The 20248-nt window shown below is 40.2% G+C and overlaps 1 protein-coding gene across 4 annotated transcripts in view; it reads right to left on the bottom strand.

Moving 5' to 3' along the window:
• The window catches only part of SAMD12 (sterile alpha motif domain containing 12), a 176762-nt gene that overhangs the window by 142706 nt on the left and 13808 nt on the right, over positions 1-20248 (bottom strand). For all 4 annotated transcript variants that reach the window (XR_012583384.1, XR_012583382.1, XR_003382698.2 and 1 more), the window contains exon 2: positions 15984-16159. Coding sequence is in view for 1 of the 4 variants with exons in the window: in XM_005479552.4 (XP_005479609.1) it covers positions 15984-16159 (176 nt within the window). In the remaining 3 variants the exon portion in view is untranslated. The remainder of the gene's footprint in view (positions 1-15983; positions 16160-20248) is intronic.

The following is a 20248-nucleotide window of genomic DNA, read 5'->3' as shown; positions in this document are numbered from 1 at the left end:
AGGTGAAATTGAGACAAGGGCTAAAGGAAGGTAAATTAAGCATAATAAGGAACAATATTCATCTGCTGTAATGTGTTGACTGCATATGTATCTTTTCTGGAGAGAGATTGTGAAGGGAGAACTAAATTAATGTCCAGGGATGACAAACGTGCCCTAAATAAGAACTGGAAGTATTTTTATTAGATTTCTGAAAGAAACTCAGTTCCCTTCTCTTTCCTGGACCATTTGATTGCAGTTTAAGATTACATGAAAAATTGACATTAATCCTTCAGTTTCTGTTTGCACAAAGACCAGTAGCTCAGGCAGTGAACAGCAGGCAGTTCTCAAGATTCACTCCAGGGGCAAATACATCTCACAAGCCAAAATTTAACTCTTGGCTAAGTAGCTGATGTTCTGTAAGACATAAAGACAGACATAACTTTAAACATTTCAAATTTTCCATTAGGTCTGCCATGCTGTTCTGCTGCCCTGATCAGGGCTTTTGTCTCAACAGCAGCCTTTGGCAAGTGATGTTTTTGAACAATTAACACATTTAACATATTTTCCTTCACAGCCGGCATGTTTTCTGAATAATAAAATATACAGACAGGTCCAATAATACTCCAGCCACATTAATAAGGAAATTTCATTTTTATGCAGGTTTTTATATCCATCCAATTACTGATGCATAAATGACTCCAGGTAAAACTCTCAGTTGCACTGATTCATTTAAGACTCTTCTAAGAAGCATTACATTTAAAAATAAACTTATTCCTATCTATCCAGAAACAGCAGGTAAAACTACAAAGTAAACATGCAAAAGAAAACTTAAAAATCGCAAATGGCTTGACAAATCTGCTTTGCAATTTTATTTTAGACCATGTTATTGCAGTGTTTTACGGGTCAGTTGCCAAATTGAATTAGTCTGCTATATATTCTCAAATCCACAATGTCTGTTCAAGGGTTTTATGCTGAAAGCTTCTGAATTTGTCCAAATTCAAAACAGTACAGAAACACAAACAAAAGTCATTGAAAAAATTCAAGGATGGAGGATGCTTCAAAGGCACCTAGAAAACACTTTTTTATTTTTATTTGCTTTGGCAGTCCCTCAAAAGACTCAATTTTCTAATCTCCCATGCATCAGAATTCAGAGAAATGAACTGTTAAAGAATGTTACCAGACCTTTTAGATGAAAACATGGCCAAACACAGGCAGCAACAGTAAATAGCTGATATAAAGAGCACCATCTACTGACAGGCAGCACTTTGACAGCCCCAGGGAGTTTTGTAAGGCACTGCATTCCACTGTGTTTCAGCTTTTAGGAATTCACCTTTCTCTTACAGGTGTGTTAGTACTTTTCACATTTGCTCACCTGCCCTGTCTCACCTAATACATTTAAGCTGTTCTCCTGCTCGTGGCTCACCAGAGCCCAACTGCTCCAAGATGCAGTAGCACACTTTCCCATTTCTTTCCCATTTCACCTTGTGATTGAAGATTCCCACATGGAGATGATCACCTTTTGTACACAGCTGCTATATCACCACCTTACAATTATAAATTAACATGTTATCACCAGCTGTGTATGAGGACATTTCCAAAACCTCCTTAGTCGACAAGGGTTTTCCACACTTAAGTCAAAAACATTTGAACTGTCCCTGGAGGAGAAGCAATCACCTCCTTTAAAGGCTTACTTCATGCAATGAAATATCCTTTTATGTTCTCATGGAGAAGATTACATGGAGATGGATGTTTCTTCCTCACTTTTATCCTGCTGCTGTTTTATTTCTTTGAACACAGTAATACGACCTTTTATTATTTTACTACACAAAAATATTAGCAGATGCACAAAAGAAAAGGCTGTTTCCTGACAGACAAGAAAATATTATCAATATCAAAAAACTCCCTTGGCTAATATTCTCAGAAATAACCTCTAGGAATGCTATCTAACATCTTGATCACTTCTAAACACAGGCATAAAACACAGTAAAGATGCACTGAAGTACTCTGGAACATCATTTGAAAGTACTTGCCAGCAATGGCGCAATTACTTACCATGTGAGATTTGCATTGCAACAATCTGAGAGCTAAATCCTTTATATATATATATATGCTTCAAGAGCATAAAAACAGGAAATCAGAGTAACTTTTCTATCAAAATTCACTGGTCTTAAAGACTTTCACGAATAATCATAAAAACCTTGTGTGATAATTAATCTGAAAAGTCAAAGTAGAGAAGAAATATTCACATATGGTTTTTGCTTTCTTTTGCTTCACTGATCAAAACATCAGTAACACCTCAAGCTCATCACTTACATTCTTATGTTGATTCCAAAGGTCAATGAAACTCAATTTGCTGTCCTTACACAATAATCCTTGTCAATCTATTTAGACCAGGATTAAAAGAAAAACTGATAGGAGCTTTGGTAAGAGAGAGGCTGCAGTCAATCTGTTTATATATGTGGCAGATTAATAACAATTAACAAAACTATGAGAGGAACTTTCTAATAGGAAAGGAAAGGTAGGAAAGTTTCAAGGCCTGCCTTGTTTTATAGTCCTACTCACTTATGCAGCACAGCAGCCTTATTCTTCTGTACTTATATGCAGCAGCAACAATTTCCTGTTTTTACCTCCTCCTCAATTCTGAGATTTATAAATACAGTGGAATATTCAGACTCATCCTAGAAATTATTCTTCCTTTGTACTACATTTCATTCTCTGCAGTCAAATTCTGTCTTGCTGCCCACAACCTGCTCCTTGTCTGATCTCCATGATGCACCCACCATCCCTGCAGGCAGCCTATGCTTTCCTTGGCTTTTTCTTTTGATACCTTGAGCTCAATCATATATTGAAGTGTATGAGATGGATAATTCCACTATATCCCACTATATTGTTCACATAATTGTAACACTGGATACCGAGGGCCACTACATTTATCTGAAAAAAAAAAACCTGCAAAGTTTCATTGTATCATCCAATTCTCATCTCTTCTGCATTAGAACAAATGGAAGCATTTGGTAAAGATAGTGAAATAGTGTAAAATCAAAATATATTTGGTTATTAATGTTAGCTCTCTTGAGATTGATATCCCCTGTTCGTCCTCCAAATCTGATTTAGTCATCCACTAGCTCTATTTAGATTGCACTTCCACACAGTTTCCTCCCAGCAGCAAAAGCAGCAAAGCAGTACTCCCCTTAACTACTGCCAGCATGGCAAAGTGATTAAAATAAGCCAAATTAACAAGGAAGTGTTGCCAAAGGGGACAGCTCTCACTGGTTGCTCTTGATCCACCAGTACAGAGTATCCTACTGTTAGTAAAAGCCAAAACGAGATCATTCAGGTGGGTGAAAAACTGATCAACTCACTCAAGTCAGAGCTGAGCTGCCAGCTCAGTAAAATGAGAGCAGGTAGGGACTGGGGACTGAAATGTGCTACATCATTAAATGGGGTGCTCCCTCATCAGCTCAGTTCAGCTAGGACACACTTCCACTCCCTCTGCATGATGTCTCCTCTCCAGTCTTGTAGAAGGCTTTGTTAGATCCTGAAGGGAAGCAGGTTTGTGGCAACACATGACAACACAACAATCCACAAACCCAGAACAAAAACCTAACCATGGGAGATGGTTCTGGGAGGAAGAAGGTGATGAACATGCAGAAAAGAGTTAAATAAGAATTTCATCAACATTTTGTCATCACTGTGCCTCACATAGAGAAGCTAGCTTAATTTTCAAATTCAATTTCATCTGTTCAGTTTATTTTGTGGTTTTAGAAATCACTTAAATTTTGCATAAAATATTGTAGAGCAATAATAGCATGCACTCTGGTGTGGGGATTTTTCCCACAAAGGGAATAAAAGATCAACAGGAAAAAACCCAAACCAAAACAAAAAACACAACCAAAACCAAACAGGTAGGTATTATCTTATACTGTTTTCTTCACAGCAAAAAGCAGAAGGTGCAGTATGTACAATGGATGTACACAACTAACTGAATTTCATTTGAATTTGACAGTTTAATCAGCATGCTGAACACTTACCTGATCTACGCATTTTATTTGGCACTGTTCTTTATTTTTTTTCTCCCATTAGAAAATACTCTTTAAAAATCAAGACCTTCCAATACTAAATTATTTCAGAAGAGAGTAAGGGAACATGAAATAGCACCTAGGAAAAACAGAGCTGATAATTATTCAGGCAAAAAACTTTTCCAAAATAATCTGTACCAGTCACTATGGACCATTAACTACAGTTTGCAAGCCACAAAGTAGCTTTCCCTACAGAAAAAGAAATCCATGGTGACAGTTAAATAAGCATGAACCTTAACAAGCACTTCAGAATCTTCTTCTACAGTCAAGAATAAAGGCTTCAGTAAGGTTTAGTACACTTGCAGGTTAGCTCATTTTTCATCCTGTCTCAGTTTTCCTCATCAACTTCACATATTACAACCTAATGCTGAAATGTCGACAAAGCTGACAAGCTATTCACTCTTCAGGACAAACCTAAAAAAGTGCAAAAGTTCCAACTTACTAAAAGAGAAGTAAGTTTGAGACAGTCATATCTGAAGGAGAACATACTATTGTGATAGCCTTTACCTCCAGAAAATTTTTTTCTATTCACTCAGTAAGAATATTGTTTATTTAAAATTACATCTCCAAACCTATCACAAGCTTTATTTAGATAGAAGACTGTATTTTCAGCATAGGTGTGCTGAAGTTCAGTCACATCTGCCCTTAAATAATGAAAAGACATTCACAACATCTGTCACAATCTAAAGCATGCTGCTAAGATTGAAAGCAATCAGCCTTGAATGAAAGTTGGATTAATAGCAGTTCTAAAACCATTAGGTACAGACTCTATTGTCATGCTTCTGTTTAAAGCAAGGAAAAAAAAGGAAAAAAAAGTAGAGAGTGTCTAGGTCAGCAAAGTTGATGGATGCACTTACAGACATTAGAGGAAAAAGGAAAATTGGCAGAACATAATACCCACTTACAAGATTTTCTTTGTTAAAGACAGAAAAAAGGCCTCAAGATATGCAGTAAGTCTACCTTGTTCAGTGCTGAAGGTTTTCTATTTTTAGATATGCATATTAAAGACACATTTAACCCCAGAAGTGCAGCTTGATGCCTCATCACAATATTAATTCCTACACATTGGTAGAATTAGAAATATTCATTCTACCAAGTAAATCTTCTGGCAACAACCCCTACCAGTAATGACTCTAATCTCTGGGTAAGGAACTAGGAAGTAAGGGAGATGGAAGAATTGATGTTCCAGACCATTTAATGACTGCTAGCAGTTGTGTAAGCAGGAAATTAAATGTTTACATTAGCAAAAATGGCCAATATAACCACTTCCTGTAACCCAAAGAGTTCCCAGCAGCCAGGGCTGCACACTCTCACTGCTCCTGCTGTTGCAGCTCTTGAGGTTGCAAGAAGGGTCACATCTGTGAGCTACTGAGGGACATGAGATGGGCACAGCCACCTCTTGGAACCCATGCTGACCTTCTCCCACTGCACACTCACTGTCAGACAGCTGGGAAGCCCCAACACATTCTGCTGGTTATTCATTCTGAATCAGGCATAGGTGGTGGGGTTTAACAGCACTGCACCACAGGGATAAGGATCAGCATCTCCCATTTCAGACAACAGTTTGCAAAGCAAAGCTGAGTATTACATCAGCCTTAACTGCTGTAGCTAACCCTGACTCAAGTGAACTCTTTGACAAAAGACACTCATCAGCTAGGGAGGGAAGACACTCCTCGTCGAGGCTTTAGGGGTGACAAGATCAGCCTGGCAGGTAACGTGGAGACTGAAGTGGCAAGCAGGAGATGGCTATGTGTCAATCTGTACAGTCTGACAGGAAGATGGCAGCTGGAATATTCAGAGAATAGGAAAGCATCACAGCTTTGCAAAAACAGAACAAGAGACAGTTCAAAAGCTAAAGTAAGTAAAAAACCTAAAATGTAATCTCTTTTCTCTTCTTAAAGTGTTTATTTGTGGACAGAATTGGATACACATGCCCTAATCTCCAAAAGGAAATTTACTTGTGATGTCTCATGCCACTATCACCAACAGTATTTGTCTTTTCCAAGGGCTCAGGAATACACTCGGTACAGGTAGCTGGGTGAGCAGCTGCAGTGAGAGCTGCAGACTGAGCTCTGGGTGGCAGGAGAGAGGCTGAGACCTGGCACCCATCCTTTGCAGGGACCTGTGGCACCAGCCAGGTGACTCAGAGCCACGGCAGGAGCCTGTGACTCAGCAGGAAGAGCCCAGACCTTCCTCTGCTTAGACCATAAGGATACAAAAGCCCAGGGTTTCCTTTGTTTGGGCTCCTTCCTAAGTGGCAGCAGCTCGAGCTGTTATTTTGTTATTGCACAATGATGAAATTATTTTAAGTATCCGCATGTGAGAGATTCTGCTGCGGAAAAGACAGGGTAGAGGCAGTAAGGAAACCTGGTCTGACCATCTCAGTGGCTGTGAAGGGACCTCAGACCCAGCTCAGGTCGTGCTAGTGTGACTCCCAGAGTGGCTCCTGGATGGTCACACAGGAAAATTTCCTCACCAAAAGTGCCACAGGTCTCAGCTGCACATTAGCACCTCCCAAATTCAAAGAAACCTGCTATTGTACTGCTTCCTCACTCCAGCTGCCCTCTCACTGAGCACCTGCAATGCTTCTTTCAGTTCAAGACTCTGTCATACTTGGACATCATTCTCATTTTTGAACTAACCCTGCGAATTTCAAGAGCAGCTAATGACAACATAAAAGCACACCATCAACATTACTAGAAGCACAAAAGTACTGGAAGTAGGACAGAGGCACTTAAAGCCATCCCCAGGCTGAATCACTATATCAAAGTTTCACTTAATGGCATTACAACCAAGGAAACCCCATACTACTTACAAATGAGTTGGCAAAAAAAAACTAAAAAGGAAAAGGGAAGAATTGTCTCTCATTAAACTCAACATTTGTGTTTAAAACACAACATTTATCTTCTGCTTGCCCCACGGATGGTACACAGAATCACAGCAAATGCACACTTTAACATTTGGGAGTTGTTTCCCTGCTCCCTGCAGTGGTACAGCAGCAACACAATAATCTGCACTTGACTGTAGAATTCAGATAAAACCAAAACACTTCTGACTGAAGTCCACATTCATAAACACCTAAATAAACCCTGGTATTTGAAAAGTATGACATGAGAAAATACTGAAAATCCTCATGACATCAGAGGTCATTATTGTTGGCATTCGTGCAGTGCCTAGAGGCCTCTTAGAGCAAAAGACCAGTTTACTTCAGTCTCCATCCACCAAATACTTCAAGTCAAAACCAGAGGCATGAGAAAGCACCAGTGCAAGCCTCTGCCACTACCCACCATGGAAAACAGCTTGAGAATCTGTCCCATGGAGAAGAATGGGAACAGCAGCAAATGTGCTGCTGCATTTGTTACTCTAAAACAGCCTGACCTGAACAATAAATCAAATGTACATACACATGCAAGAGACAAAATTTTGTTAGCAAATTTATTCCATATATCAAGTTTGTAATTTTGCTAGAAAATTCAGTCCATATCTCAGATTTCTACTGAAACAACAGTTTTAACTGGTCCTAGTTATCAACATTCTTCTATATTTGGGTAAATTGAGCCAGACAGCAAGAGCTTCACTTCTAGAGAGGAGCAACAGCCTTCTAAAAGTCCAAGACCAATTAAACTAAGAGTGTAAAAATTAATCACACAAACTCCAATAATTTGCTTTTAATCCAAAAGACTATTTTTTTTTTCAGATTACAAGGTATTTGCTTGCCAGAATATAATTTTGAACACAACCATATATATGTGAGTAGTCTATCGTAATTGTTCCAAGTATGATTTTTGAGGTAAGTGCAGCTTCTGAAACAGCTTCTCCCAACACAAGGTTTCACCTCCACCAGACATGGATAACCACTGCAATAGCAAATGCAGAGCTGGTTAGACAGTAAGGGAGAGGAAAGAACTGAGTTTGAGATCCAACCACCTAAACTCAAGTGTCAAAACAATCCCCAAAATGCAGACAGCTTCAGGTGAGCAGCACTCACTTCACACCGAGCCTGATCCCTCTCCTGCTCCTGTGAGCATGCTGATTAGATTGCACCAAATGTAAGAGGAGTTTACATACCTAGCTTATACACAGACATGTCATTTAATTTGCCTTCATCAGCAAACTGAACTCTACCGACAGAAACTCAGGGAAAGACAGACCTCACTCTGCCCCAGGCCACCCTTTTCCAGGCTTTTCTAATGACATTCCTCCCCTTCTTAGTGGTGATAACCCAAGAAACTCCTTCCATACATTATCAAGACTACAGCAGTCCCACACTCCTTTTGTGACTATGACACTTCTCACTCCCAGTTCTCCACAATTATGTTATTTTTTGAAATGGAAAGGACAAAAATTCCCACTTGAAGAGGAAGCTGGAGGTGACTCTCCCCCTCTACTCCACTCTAGTGAGGCCCCACCTGCAGTGCAGCCTCCAGCTCTGGGGTCCCCAGCCCAGAAGGACATGGAGCAGTTGAAGTGAGCCCAGAGGAGGTCACCAAGATGATTAGCAGGATGGAGCACCTCTCCTGTGAGGAAAGGCTGGGAGAATTGGGATTGTTCAGCCTGAAGAAAAGGCTCTGGGTGACCTAATTGCAGCCTTTCAGTACCTGAAAGGAGCTTCCAAGGAAGATGGAGGAGACTTTTTACAAAGACGTGTAGTGACAGGAGAAGGGAGAATGGCTTCCAACTGAAAGACAATAGGTTTAGATTAGATATTAGAAAAAATTCCTTACTGTGAGGGTGGTGAAGCACTGGCACAGGTTGCCCAGAGGAGCTGTGGATGCCTCATCCCTGGAAGCGTTCAAGGCCAGGCTGGATGGAACTCTGAGCAACCTGGTCCAGTGAAAGGTGTCCCTTCCCATGCCAGGGTGGAACAGTATCATCTTTATGGTTGCTTCCAAAACAAATGTTTCTATGATTCTCTAGTGACTACAGCAACTGCCAGCAAACACATGAGGCAGATTAATAAAATATTTTATTATATTATATTTATGAGTTATAACTCAGGTGAAGAACACCATTCACAGACCTGTAGTGTCAGCAGTGGAGCATTTTCCATTTTAAAGGCTAAATTGCTTTCATAGTACATTTTGTAATCCCTTTAATCACAATGCTATTATTTTCTTGACCAGGGAGTTATTATTTTTCTATATATTTTTCCATCCCCAACAAGGCAGCTGTGTCATTATAATACTGCTTTATTTCTAAAGCCCTTAAAGTAGCTTCAAAGTGGAAGCAGAGGGTTTGGATGGCTTGTGAAACAGCTTCACAATGAGGCAAGCAGCAGAACTGGCACTGTAAGTACAATATGCATCCACATTCTGTATGGAATTGCTTTTTCCTCTAAAAAGGCTCTAAAAGCCACTCCATCTTTTTATCTACATTTCTTTTTCCCTAGAGTTGTTTTAAATAAGGTGTCTGTATCTACATGTGTCTGTAGTATTAAAGATCCCGCTTATTTCTAGAGCACTACCACAGCTTTTTACTGCTTATGTTTGCTAATATGTACTGCAATTGCTGCTCCTTTTCACACTAGTGCAATGGGAAAGAACACAAATTTCACATTGATAGTTTTCACAGGACAACAGGAGCCAGATCAGACTACACTTCCCTCCTTATGCTCTCTCAGCTGCCTCTTTGTAACCATCTGCTCAAGGCAGCCCTGTACAAGGACTGTCTCTGCAGCAGCAGCCAGCTCAGCGCTGAGTGTTTGTGCAGCCGCAGGCACAGCTCGGGGTCACAGACGGCAGCGCTTCCCAGGGCCAACGCCTCGCTGTCCTCCACGTGCAAGCACCTGCGTGCATGCACCTACACAAAACGTTTTCATCCTTGATTTGTATCTGAAAGTAGCAGTACAACTGTTAAAAAATCCAGCTGTAAAATCCTAACAAATTCCTTCTCCTAATATCACCTGATGGACTGAGTCATAAAGGGAGTGTGCTTGTATAGGTGAACTTCATAAAGGCCTTTTGTTCAGAAGGTCAATCAACAGTGTCTTAGTGAATAAACTTCACCTGTTCTTCTTATACCACCTAAGAGCTAAGAATTAGTCAGAGTTTATTATTTTGATTTCCTGTGGGGAGAAAACCAATAGGAAAACAGTCCCACTTTGAGATGAGGGGCAAAGGAGTAGGACACAAATGGTCCTTTCCACCTGCCCTTCCCTTCCCTCACTGTCCTGGATAGAGCACAACCCACTAACTTGTCAAGATCTCCCACTTCCAAATGGATGCTGTCAGCAGAGGAGATGACATTTTTCAGAATCCCCTGGCATGCAATCATTGTGAACAGAATGAACAGAAGAAACCAGATCTTTTATGCTGAATGGAGAAACCTTGCTGTAAAAACATAGGCCTTCAGATTAAACTATTTATAGCAAAAATGGATGATACAGCAATGGCAAAAATTATGCTACAACAAGAATATACTGGGATTTTGAATCAGACATTTGTCCTCCTGTGGTAAACTGGCTTAGAGGACCCCAACAGAGAGAGATTTCTTTTTCTTTTCTTGTGAGAGTGTGGATTCTGAACTAAGCAGCTGTATTTTGCAGTACAGGTAGGGTTACTTCAGCACTTCATCCTCTCCTGTGAAATCCCAGAATGATAAACAAAATATCACTCTCAGTGGCTTGAAATGCACAGTCACCCAGCACTGCTGTTTCACAGTTCAGCATAAGAGGTTTGCTCACAGCATGGCTCTGAAACTTCAGGCTTCAGCCAGAGGTCACAATTGTGAATGACAGGCTGAGAGAGGAAGGGATGCATACACATCAAACATTTCAGCCCCCAATTTATATGCATAGCTATAACTGTGCAACACATGAAAAGTGCATTGAATATTAAGATAGAAGCAGGCACAGTAATTATTGTGTATTACTAATAATCAGAGAATGAGACACTAGAAAGGCACATTATCCTGAAGTGTAATTATTTCAGCTATGTGATAGTAACATTTACCAAATGTTTTTAAACCCACTTCAGATATATTCTACACTGAGATTCTGTGCCCATTTTTGTTCGTCATAAAGAAGACCCAATGCAGTAAGTGGTGTTTTGTCACTATCACAGTCAGAGTGGGGAGAGGGAAAAAATTGACTTTCATTTTGGTAGTCTGATGTGGACAGTGGAAATCTGTTAACTACTTCTCCACAAAAGTAAGCTAAGAAAAGCAAATTATCTATCACTAAAGTAACATTTCCCCATCTAAGGTCAGTACCTTACTCAGAAACACACAGAGATCTGTAATTCAAACACCCTGACACACAATTTTAAAGCAAAATCTGGAGGAACTGAACAGCTCAGCTGGGGTTTTGCTGAATCTTCATTTCAACAGAAAAATGTTTCTTAACTTTAATCAGTCCAGTCTGGTTCTTTTTCCCATACCCTGTGGCCACCAGAAGTCTCACAAGAGGAAGATAATAGGAAGACAACTCAAAATGGTAAAACCTCATTGCCCTACTCCAGTGGGCATTGGTGTTTCTCAACTGCAAAAAAGATTAAAATAAAGTGGGGTGTGGGGGGAATATGGAATGGTTTGGGTTGGAAGGGACCATAATGATCATCTAGTTCTAGCCCCCTGTCATGGGATCAGATTGCTTACAGGCTCACCCAGACTGGCCTGACACTGTCTTTCTCATCCAACCCATTTGATAAGCTTGACCAAAAGGGATAAACACTGTGAAGCAGAAGCCACGGATTAAAAAACTGGAGAATTCTTCTAGAAGATTTCCTAGTCTCTTGTTAGAGAACAGTACCAAGACTTTTTTATTTAAATAACTGACAAAATTTTAATATTTCTAGGAATTCTGTAGCACCTTTATTACTTAAAATCCTTACTCTCTGTGCTTCAACTTTTCACCACACACTTGACACCCTCCACCCCTCCCACTTGCTGAGCAGAGCATATCCCTGCCAGGGGAGCCAGAGGAACTGTTTCCACCCCAGTCAGTCCTGAACTGAGCCCAGTAAGCTGAGATGAATTCTTATCCTCTTGGTACTGAGTTCAGTCAGCCCTTCAGTACTGTTCAATATAATTTTAAAAAAGGGGTTTTTTTTAGAAAGCAAAAGCAACCAAAAGAACTAATGAGCTACACTGCAACAAAACATAGTTTACTGATGTCTATATAGCAGTTATCAACAAAAGACAAGATAAAAGCTTCTCACTTCTTTTACCAGTTTCTTTTCATAGTTTTCGTGACCATTTTAAAGGACTGTTAATTTCTCTCAAGTCAAATAAAAAAAACCCCTGCAATTGCTAACACAACATAAAAAGCCTAAAAGCAGTAGTTGCCATTAAAAAGCCTTAAAAAAAAAAAAAAAAGCTATTGCTGCTACCACATAATGAGACAAAATGTGCCACCAAGTATTCACACCTTACTCACGAAAGAAAGCTCCCTGAATAAATAACCTCCTAATGAGCAACAGCCCAGATCTGGGTCTCACACCCACCATCAACAAGGCTTTGTGAGTGCATCATGGGGGAGGACTTGATAAAAGTCAATACTGCTGGAAGAGATCATTTTCTGAATCTCCTTCGAAAAGCTGCCTATACTCAGAGAAGTACAGGATTCCAAAATTATAGCAAAACCTTTGTTAGCTTGTTTTTAACAGAATTCTACTCTGTGACTATGGAATTGAAACCAAACAGATGAGACATAAGAGCCAGAAGTAACATTTCAACGAAAAAGATAAGAATTCCAGAAAACACACATAACATTGCTTAAACATAGGTGGTAGAGAAATAATTTATATTTTTAAATGCATGTTAAAAACCATCCTTGCTTTCTCCAGTGACTTTTACTGCTCTGTGAAAGTGACCACTCAACTGCCTGAATTGTTTTTATATACCAGGAATGCTGAAAAATCAGTTACTGATCAAGAAAATATGTATATTGATATATATATATAAATAAAAAATGAAGCATTTTTACAGTTAGTATCTGTTCCTTAATTTGTATTCTATCCTGAAGATTATCAGAGTCTGACTAGATTACAGACATTAGTTTAGCTATGAATAATCTTGCCAGTTTTGGACTTGCTCATATTTGTAACAAGGTGGTTCCTTAGGGAACCACCTGAGGGAGACTAAGAGCATTGTTCCATTTTCCATTATAATTTTACCTCAGTCAGCCTATAAATATTAAATTCCATATTCATCAGGAACTTATAAATGAGCGATCCTTCACTGGAGCTACGCTTTCTGTTGTGTGCATCCCAAATATAGAAACAAACACTTGTACTCCCATATTTACGTTACAGTAGCTGCATAAAAAGGAGCTTTAAATCTGTCTGTAACCCATGAGTTACTACTGTTCTTTAATTTCATTGCTGAGGACAGAAAAGAAAGGACACATTTCATTAGAAAGGAGATTTTGTTCATTTCTTTGGACAGCAAAACCAAATGTTTAAAGTGCTGTAAAGTGATCTTGATGACAAATTAGAAAGCTGAAAGCAGGAACAAGAGCCTAGGAGGCATCTTAAATTATATTCAATATATTGCACTGCTTTGTGTAACACAGGTCTCACTACTGTGAATGAGTGTGTTAATATTATTTGAATATGCAGGACTGCAAAGAAATCCTTTTAAAAACAACTGTGCAATGGAAATATAAAACAAATAGCTCTGTTCACAATGTTTTATTTACAAAACTTTCCTGAATCCCTGCTCCTCTTTCCACTGTACATATATGATTGTATGGATGAAGTTTCCTAATGGCAGCTTAATTCAACTCTTAAAGCTACACAAGCTGAAGTCCAACTCCATACTCACATTTCAGAGGACAAAGCAAACCAGTATTTAAATTTAAGGCAGAGCAAGCCAGAAAAGACAGGCCACCTCAGCCTATAACATGAATCCAGATGAAAAACATCACTAAATTAATGCACACATAAAAGTCAAAGTTACTAACAAGGCAGCAATAATTTTAGAAAAATAGTCTAATCCATTTGTTTGATGTTACTATGTTAAGCTTATTCCATTAAGCAAAAAATCGGTTTGTTTGTTTGTTTTTAAATCTGAATCATGCCCAGTTTTCTAAATAAAGCTACTGCAATCACATGTGGAAAACAAATACTGGATTTCAGTACTTTGAGAGCACCACACTTCCCCTCTTCCCCAGCCATCTCCAGCAAGGACAGCCTGTTTTATATTCATCAGTCCAACAATCACAGCTCAGACAGCGACAGCAGGCTCGCTTACATTAAATCACTGATGTAATTTGCTCTGATTTTTCATTAGGATAAGTCTCTTGCAAGCAAAGAAAATTTGATATGACTGTATTCCATGTCAGCTACACACAAGCCCATTCTCAATTGGGAGCCCTACTGCACCATTTAGTTTCTTCACTCCCAAGTTTGTATGGTTTCCAAGTTTACCACACCCCCTCAGCCTTCAATACAGGGCAGATTTTTATCTGCTGATGTTGAAACATGAGCAGGGTTAGCTTGCCTTTGTGAACAGCTGGGCAAATGCCTTATTTGCTGAGCTTTGTCTCAAAACCCATCCAAAATCTGGTGATCTTGTTACCAAATGGGTATTTCAAATTAGTAACCATGAACCTGTTCTCCAAGGGTTCATAACAAATCAGCAAGGTGGTTGATAAATGGCCACCTAACAGATTGCAGGTGGCAGGGGTTTTTTAATTGCTGCAACGCCTGTAATGAAGGATCTAGTTTGATGCATTAAGTCAGAATGAAACTAGTTACATTGTAATAACTTTAAACTAGAGATTTTAGATAAAAAATAGAATGGAGAATTCATACCAAACCTTAATTGTCAAGGAAATTACTCAAAACATGTATTACTATTTTATTCCAAGAGTGAAATACATCACAATCATATGTGTATTATTTTTTAAATTTATTGTACTGTTGGCAGTAGGAAATACTCCTATTTGTTCAGTCATTGAAATAATTTCTATTGCCTTTTTGAACCTGTTAGAAAAAAGACACTAATTTTATTTGCTCTAATAACTCTCAAAGTGTCAGATTCAATAAAGACTCAATTTTCCACTCTGCAGAAATTACCCCCAAACTCCTGGTGTCAGGCCTTTAAGAATCAAAAATACTGATAAGGCTTTTAAAGAATATTTCTCAATTATTTTATAACATTCTCTTATCTTTCCTTTGACCCTGAGACCAGCTTCCTTGGTTAGAGCCTAGTGCGAGTATTGCCAAGCTTGTGGGTTCAATCCCTGTATGGGCCATCCACTTAGGAGCTGGATTTGATGATCCTTGTGGGATGCCTCCCAGCTCAGAATATTCTGTGATTCCAGGTAAAAATGTATCTAATATGACAAATTACTGTCCTATACCAAAGTCTCTTGAGTACACACATTCACTTGCACTTGGTAGTCATGTCCTCTGCACTCATACAAGAAGCAGAAGCTTATGAGTAAGAACAGACACATTTGCTTTCAGGAGCTCATCTCTAAACTACGTTTGCTCACGGTCTCATCAGACATGGAAGAACTGGCCTGGTATTTTACCTAAAATGAGTTAGCAGATTATTAAAATCAGTCACCCATACAAAAATCCACATATTCATATATCCACAGAACTTTTCTCCTCCTTTACCTCACCCAAGAAAAAAAAAAAGAAAAAAAAAACCCTCAAGAAAAACATTTCTGTGCCCATTCTGCTTGTTACCCAAGTAATTTGGAAAAAGTCTCCAGTGTCTGAAAAAGAGTGATCCCATTACTTTAATTATCTTCCTTTAGAGAAAAACAGAATAGTGCAATATCCAAGATGTGTGTATGCTACAACTCCACAGCAGTACCTTGCTTCTGTAACACCCATTTCCTCAGACTGCTATTTTTACACCTTTATATGTCTTTAACAGGATGATAAATGCTTTTCAAGCAGAAGCCAGGACTTCAAGAAGCCTGGATTCTTAAAGACTCATCAAAATAAATAAGAAGGCAATTCTACCTACCTTAGATATTTCTGGCTCCACTTGTCTCTTGGGTGTGTCTTTTGACTCAGGCCCTTTGGGAGTACCAGTGTTCTTCACTGCCAGCGAATCAACTCCTTCGCCTTCTAGCTGCAGGTTAATGCCTTCTGTGGGGACAGGGTGATCAATACCATTTGGATTCAGATTGCAATGGATAGCTGGGAAAAAATAGGAGAAACATTGCTTTAGAGCTGGGAAAAAATATGAGAAACATCGCTTTAGGAAAGAAGAACCCAATGGTTCAAACATTCAGCACAAAGTACTGAGAAAGTGCCATGCGGTAACCAGAGCTGTGTCAGACCACAGCAAATGAACCATCTGTACTTTGATGTGGATTCAAGGTGAGATATTTGAGAAAGAAAAAGAGAGGAATGCAGCACTGTATAAATTGATTTAGTGCAGGCTACCATGCAGAACTGCGCTCTGCAGGATTCACTAGAGCATCCAAGACCCTCAACTTAGAGCTTTTATTAAATGCTCATCATCCAACCATACATTTTTTTCCTTTCTAGGCAAACAAATTGAAGGTTTTCTATTACATTTTCAATTCCTACAACATTCTAGGTCTTAAAGAAAGTGGGATAAGTAAGCCATGCACAAAAAAATCAGCAAGTCAGTCTCTGCACAGAGTAATGACTTACCCAGATGATTATTTCTCCTTCAGTCCTTTGTACCATTGCAAGTTACCACCTACACCATCCTAACAAGCAAGAGAGCTGTACTCCCTGGGAGTATATAATGAGGGAGGGACTAATGACAGCAGAATAAGGAAAGCATCCAGAGGAAAAAAAAATAAAACAAATGCAAAGCATACAACAGAAATGCCCTTTTAGAACTATGGCAGTAGCTTGCTTTCTGCCCAAATTTTCACAGTTTCAGCACTCACACACATAGTAGTGATTTTAAAAATGTGTGGATGCTGAGATAACTTCCCCTTTATGTGACTGACTTTTGCATTTATGTTCCTGCATAACTGGGCTACTTTTAGCACTACTTGTAATTAATGGTCCCAACTTGCCCTGTGTACAAAAGAACTTTGCTCAGATACTGTGGTGCAATGTTTGATAGATCTGAATAGAAACCTAAACTACAATGTACAGCCAAAATAAAAGCTGCCCTTTTACTCGTGCTTGACTTAGAAGCAAAGGATGGGGAGCTGGGGAAGAAATCAGAACTACCAGTTTCTACCAGCTACACATCAGCTCTTGAAGGTCTCTCACAGGAAACTGACTCAAGCTGCCAGTGAAAGCAAAGGGTTATTTAACTTCAGCACCTTTTGAAAATCTATTCAGCTTAAATCCTAGAGTCTTAACTGAAAACTTTCAGCCTAAATAACAAGAGTTCCTTGGTACAGAATTAAAGCAGAGGCCAAAATGTTGACCATTTTGCCTTGAGATCTTTAAAAACATCCAAATATTTCTAAAAGGTAAGTGATCTCTGCAACTACTACAATACCTACATCTGCAAGCCAAGGACAGGAACATCTACTAAGGGAACTGAAAAAGAAATTTGATTCTGTGGTTTATATTTACATCAGTGTGCCTCAAGACACCAAAAAAATTCTCTCTCTCCTAGATTATATCTACCTACTGTTATCTAGCTCCTCTAGATCATATTAACCTACCCAAAGGAAACAACTACTAACAACTCTGCCTGTCCTCCAGACCACAGAAAGATAGATGTGATGCACCAAGACTGAGTATTTTCACAGAACACTGAGAATAAAAACTGTTCTGTTAGTAACCTAATTAATTCCCCCCAGTACAAAAAAATGTATCATAACCGACCTGTAAAAGTATTCCCCTCCCACCACACCCTGCTCCAGCAAGGGCTGATCAGCAGTGAAAAGACATTTGGTATCGAATGCAATCCATAAAAATTCCTCCAACTGTTTTCTGCCAGGATCTTCCCGAGCTGAATAGAAAGACTCCTAGAGACACCTTTGAAACCCCAACACACTACAGCAACATTCAGAAGCAGGCAGATTTTGGCTGTCAGCCCAGTTCCAGTGCTCACCAAAGAGAAATTAGGGAGCACAGTGGGCCTTAAAACTGCCTGGAAGAACACTGCCAGCAGCAAGTCTCCTGTGAATTGCCACTCCTCCCTTCCCAGTGCTCCCAAACAATAGAGATTAGGGAAAAGGGTGGCATGGCATCAACAAGTAGACCCTTCTGGGTTATGGCACTAATTTACCGTGCATTAGAGGGAGCAAATGATACAGGTTTTGATAACATGGCAGCATGATTACTAACCTTACCTCCTTCTATGTATAACCACATGACACACTTGGTGGATGAGGGAAAGGCTGTGGATGTTGTCTACTTCGACTTTGATACTGTCGTCCACAGCCTTCTCTTAGAGAAATGGCTTTTCATGGCTTGGATTGGGGAACTGTTCACTGGGCAAAAACCTGTCTGAGTGGCCAGGCCCAGAGAGTGGTAGTGAATGGAGTTACATCAAGCTGGTGACTGGTCACAAGTGGTGCTCCCCACAGCCAGTTCTATTTAATATCTATCACCAGTCTGGATGAGGGGATCAAGGGTACCCTCAGAAAGATTGCGGATGACACCAAGTTGGTTGGGAGTACTGATCCCACTGCTGGAAGGTAGGAGGGCTCTACAGAGGGATCTGGACAGGCTGGATCAGCGGCCCAAGGCCAGTGGTAGCCAGATTCAACAAGGCCAAGTGCTGGGTCCTGCACTTGGGTCACAACAACCCCCTGCAGTCCTACAGGCTGGGAACAGTGGCTGGAAAGCTGCCCCTTGGGAAAGGACCTGGGGGTGCTGGTCAGCAGTGACTGAACATGAGCCAGGGTGTGCCCAGGTGGCCAAGAAGGCCAATGGCATCCTGGCCTGGATCAGAAACAGTGTGGCCAGCAGGAGCAGGGCAGGGATTGTCCCCCTTGTACTCAGCACTGGTGAGGCTGTACCTCAAATCCTGTGCCCAGTTCTGGGCCTTTCACCACAAGAAGGACATTGAGGGGCTGGAGGGTGTCTAGAGAAGGGCAACAGAGCTGGGGAAGGGTCTGGAGCACAGCTCAGGTGAGGAGCAGCTGAGGGAACTGGGGGTGTGTGGCCTGGAGAAAAGGAGGCCCAGGGGGGACCTTGTCACTCCCTACAACTCCCTGAGAGGAGGCTGGAGCCAGGTGGGGGTTGGCCTCTTCCCCCCCAGGTAACAAGGGACAGGATCAGAGGAAAAGTCCTCAAGCTGGGCTAGGGGAAGTTTAGATCGGGTATTAGGAAAAATTTCTTCATGGAAGAAATGGTTGCCAGGCATTGGAATAGGCTGCCCAGGGAAGTGGGGCAGTCAACATCCTTGAAAGTATTTAAGAAAACATGCAGACATGGCACTTGAGGACACAGTTTAGTGGTGGACTTGTCAGTACTGGGTTAAGGGCAGGTCTTGATTTTAAAGCTCTTTTCCAACTTCAATGGTTTTATAAATCTATAAGCACCTGGATGGCTTAAAAATGAAATAAGTCACTTAGCAAGATGCTGCTTGACTCTTAGCCCATCATGCATTCAAGAGTAATGAATGCTAGTGCTTTTTCAGCAATGCCTTTTACTGGGCTCCTTCAGGATACAAAAGGGAAAAAATGGAAGAGGCTGCTAGCAATTACAGAGATGCCCACTGCCTTTTAATTGAAAACAGGTGAGTGGTTAAGAGAAACACAGGCTGTCCTGGGGGACTTTTCCAGAGTTGCTAATATAGAAGGGTGGAGGAGGGAAGTGGGGAAAGCCAACTTTTTTCTAGGGGTATTTATCTCCTAAGAAGAATAAGTATCTCAGTCCCTTGGCCAAGTTTCTCTTTCTTTGTTACAATACATCTTTAGGTAGCCAGCTCTATTATTTTCTCCTAGTGCTACCTGCAACCCTCAGCTACACAGAGAATAGGAACAAGGAATATTTCCTTGCATGGGTCTGTTATTTCCTGTTACCACACAGAATACATAGATCTATCTTTGCGGCAGAGAGGTGGAGTTCTTGCCTCCTTTTAAATGTCAGTACAAACCAAAATGGTTCCCTTTCAAGATTTGTTAAAGGCAGCCAAAGAGTTCAATGTTTGGTCAATAATTTATTCTCTTAAATCTACATCTTATATAAATTTAGCTAGATATGGTCAGCTCAAAACCCAGGACCAACTATCAAACCTAATGGGGCTTGGTGGGCTGACAGCACTCAGGGTTAACATCCCATAGAACTGAGTAAACAGCTCTTAAAAAATAATCACAAATCACTAACTTCACC

This window comes from Zonotrichia albicollis, chromosome 1 (assembly GCF_047830755.1).
Source record: "Zonotrichia albicollis isolate bZonAlb1 chromosome 1, bZonAlb1.hap1, whole genome shotgun sequence".
Taxonomy (NCBI): Eukaryota; Metazoa; Chordata; class Aves; order Passeriformes; family Passerellidae; genus Zonotrichia; species Zonotrichia albicollis.
This window is presented reverse-complemented; position numbering and strand designations above follow the sequence as displayed.